The sequence below is a fragment of the Muntiacus reevesi genome, chromosome 9 (assembly GCF_963930625.1).
Source record: "Muntiacus reevesi chromosome 9, mMunRee1.1, whole genome shotgun sequence".
In the NCBI taxonomy this organism is placed as follows: domain Eukaryota; kingdom Metazoa; phylum Chordata; class Mammalia; order Artiodactyla; family Cervidae; genus Muntiacus; species Muntiacus reevesi.
Window position 1 is genome coordinate 5,246,945 of NC_089257.1, and position 3,132 is coordinate 5,250,076.

The following is a 3,132-nucleotide window of genomic DNA, read 5'->3' on the forward strand; positions in this document are numbered from 1 at the left end:
TTAAAAATATAGTTTATTTTTCAATTTTTCTAGGGCCTCTTTTACATCTTTGTTCCGCAAACTATAAATCAGAGGGTTTAACATGGGAATCACAAGGGTGTAAAACAAAGAGGTCGTTTTGTCTTGATCTAGAGAGTAAGAAGAACTTGGTCGGAAATTCATGAAGAGCAGAGTTCCCTGGAAAATGGCCACTGCAGTTAGGTGGAAAGTGCAGGTGGAGAAAGCTTTGAACCTCCCTTCAGCAGAGTGGATTTTCAAGACTGAACGGATGATATAACAATAAGAGACAAAAACTCCTGAAATTGTACTCAGCTCAATGAAACCAAAAACAATAAACAACACCAACTCATTGACCTGTATATCAGAGCAGGAAAGGAGGAAAAGTGGAGGTAGATCACAGAAGAAATGGTTAATCACATTTGACCCACAGAAGCATAAGCGGAAGGCTAATGTCGTGTGTATCAGAGCGTCTGCCATTCCCACCAGGTAAACCCTGGCCATGAGCAGGGAGCACAGCCTGCTGGACATGCTGACCGCGTAGAGCAAGGGGCTGCTGACAGCCTCGTACCGGTCATAGGCCATCACTGCCAGCAGGAGACACTCAGAGTCCACAAAGATACAGAAGACCAAGAACTGCAGCGCGCAGCCACAGAAAGAGATTGACTTGTTCTTAGCGAATAGGTCCACGAGCATCTTAGGGCCGATGGCTGTGGAATAGCAGAGGTCACAGAAGGAGAGGTGGCTGAGGAAAAAGTACATGGGTGTGTGCAGCTGGGGGTCCATCCGAATCAGGGTTATCATTCCAAGATTTGCCAGAAGGTTGATGAGATAAACAAGGAGAAACATTGTAAGTAGGATCACTTTGTTCTCGGTGTTATCAGTAATTCCTAAGAAAATGAACTCAGTCAAGGAGGAGCAATTCTCTCTACTCATTCTTTGCTCTTTTCTAGAGTTGCAGCAAGTGATCAAGAAGAGGACATGTGATGTGTGACCCTTCCGCACACCTGCAAAGTGTCATGACATAGAGCATGATTTTATTCTGGAATTGCATTTTTATATTTAGAAAACAATTCATGATAAGTGAATGTACACTTGAAGAGGGATAGCTGTATACTAAGCAATAATAAAAATTATCTGGAATTGAACTTTGAGAAATAGTGATGCAAATTTAGATATCATTCATGAGGTATGCTACTTTCTACAAGCTCTTCTCTGAGCATTATTTTCCTTATTTCAGTGGGTAGATATTAGTAAATTTCACTCTCCTTATCTCTTCAAAATAATATGTAAGAGACACCAGTGATAGAGAAGCCAGGTTTAAGCCATGAGACTAAGCATTTTCTATGCTTGAAAATATTCACTTGAATACAAAAAATGATTAGAAAGGATAATTACAAAATTTATGTTTCTCAAAAACACATGATCAATTTAAGAGTCTTTAACTTAGTTCCAGAAACAATGAGTATAACACTGACTAGTGTTAATAAAAAAAATATATATGGTACAGATTTTAGTTTATGTTGTGTTTAGTATTTGGAGATACATGAAATAAGTATTATTTAGCTTTTTGCTAGAAATTTATAACTGCTTTCCCACAATGCTCATTATGTATTTTTGTAGTAGTTGTAGTCAAGGGATGAATATATTGACCAGTGGAAGAAAAAAGTTAAAAGGAAGTAAAAGCGACAGAATGTACCACATACATTTGCATCACTTTAGATTTTAAATCTCCTTTAATTTAATAAAATGTAAATGAAAAGAGTGACAATAAATACTTCTAAAATACACAGACTTCTCTCTATGTTACATGTATGTATTTATGTGTGTGAATATGTATATATATATTTAATGTATCTGAGAATAGAACGTAAGTAATAGACTTTTTCCTTCAGTTCAGTTCAGTTCAGTCGCTCAGTCATGTCTGACTCTTTGCGACCCCCAGGGCATATGTGTGGTTCACGTGGAGATGAATTTGTACATGTTTTTAATTTTACTGTGGTACCTACATTATTTTTTCAATAAAACAGTATATACTTTAAATTGTTTTTTAATACTTACCAAATGATAAAAAGAGTAAAGGCTTTCCCATGAACCAAGGACTAAATGAAATAAATTAAAATAATTATGTGTGGATATTAACAAGTTCAGACTCATTCAGTTCTGAGAAGAAAATATTATTACTAACCATTAAATGCAGGTTTTAGAGAATAGGCAGGCATAAAATATTTCATTTATAAAAACATTGCTTTTCTCAAAAACTTAAGTATTTTGTCCTATGCTCTTTAAGTTAGGACCTAGAAATCTACCTGAGATGAGCAGGGCTTGAGTAGCTGAATAACAACCAGTGAGTGTTAGTCACTCAGCCGTGTCCAGCTCTTTGTGACCCCATGTGACCATCCCTGGCTCCTCTGTCCACGGAAATCTCCAGGCAAGTTTACTGGAGTGGGTTGCCATTCCCTTCTCCCGGGGATCTTCCCCATCCAGGGAGCAAACCTAGGTCTCTTGCACTGCAGCAGACGCTTTACCATCTGAACCACCAGGGAAGAACCCTGGCAGATGGTCTTTATTTTACCAGGTACATTGGGACTTAAATCCCAGAGCTACTGCCCTTGGGCTTTGATGTTATATAAACACTTCATTAATTATATTTCTGTTCCTCTGTCTTCCCTTGAGAGTTCAAAACAACTTAGCCCCAGCTGAGTTTTTGTTCTTCACTGTTGTTACCAAATTGCTCTGTGTTAGGAAGAAAGCTGCAAATTGTAGGACTGCTTGACAGTTACCCTGAAACTATTTCCTCCTTCTCTAGTAAACCAGGAAACCTAAAGAAACTCACACAAGATCCCTCCCTCCATCACTTCTAACTTCTTTGCATTATTCACTGTGATTTGGAAACATTCTCCTTCATACCTCATTTAGGAGTATAACTACACTCTAACTGTATTTTCTTTTATATTGAAATATAATACTTATATTACATATGCCATAAAATTCACCCTTTTAATGTATATAGGTTTTTGTTTGTTTGTTTCAGTTTTATCTTGCTTTCAAGGCTTTTCAGTCGTCACCACTATCTACCTACAGAACATTTTCATCAATTCCGTAAGAAGCCTATACCTAGTAGGTCTCATTCCC

At 37.5% G+C, this 3,132-nt stretch overlaps 1 protein-coding gene across 1 annotated transcript; it reads right to left on the reverse strand.

The window, feature by feature from the left end:
• Positions 1 to 933, reverse strand: LOC136175020 (olfactory receptor 5W2-like). The gene has a single exon (XM_065945317.1). The coding sequence runs from the start codon at positions 931 to 933 to the stop codon at positions 1 to 3; it is 933 nt and encodes a 310-aa protein (XP_065801389.1).
• Between the last annotated feature and the right edge of the window lie 2,199 nt (positions 934 to 3,132).

What these genes read in the sequence shown, in the direction of transcription:
- LOC136175020 (XM_065945317.1), bottom strand. Translation starts at nt 933, where the DNA reads ATGAGTAGAGAGAATTGCTCCTCCTTGACTGAGTTCATTTTCTTAGGA.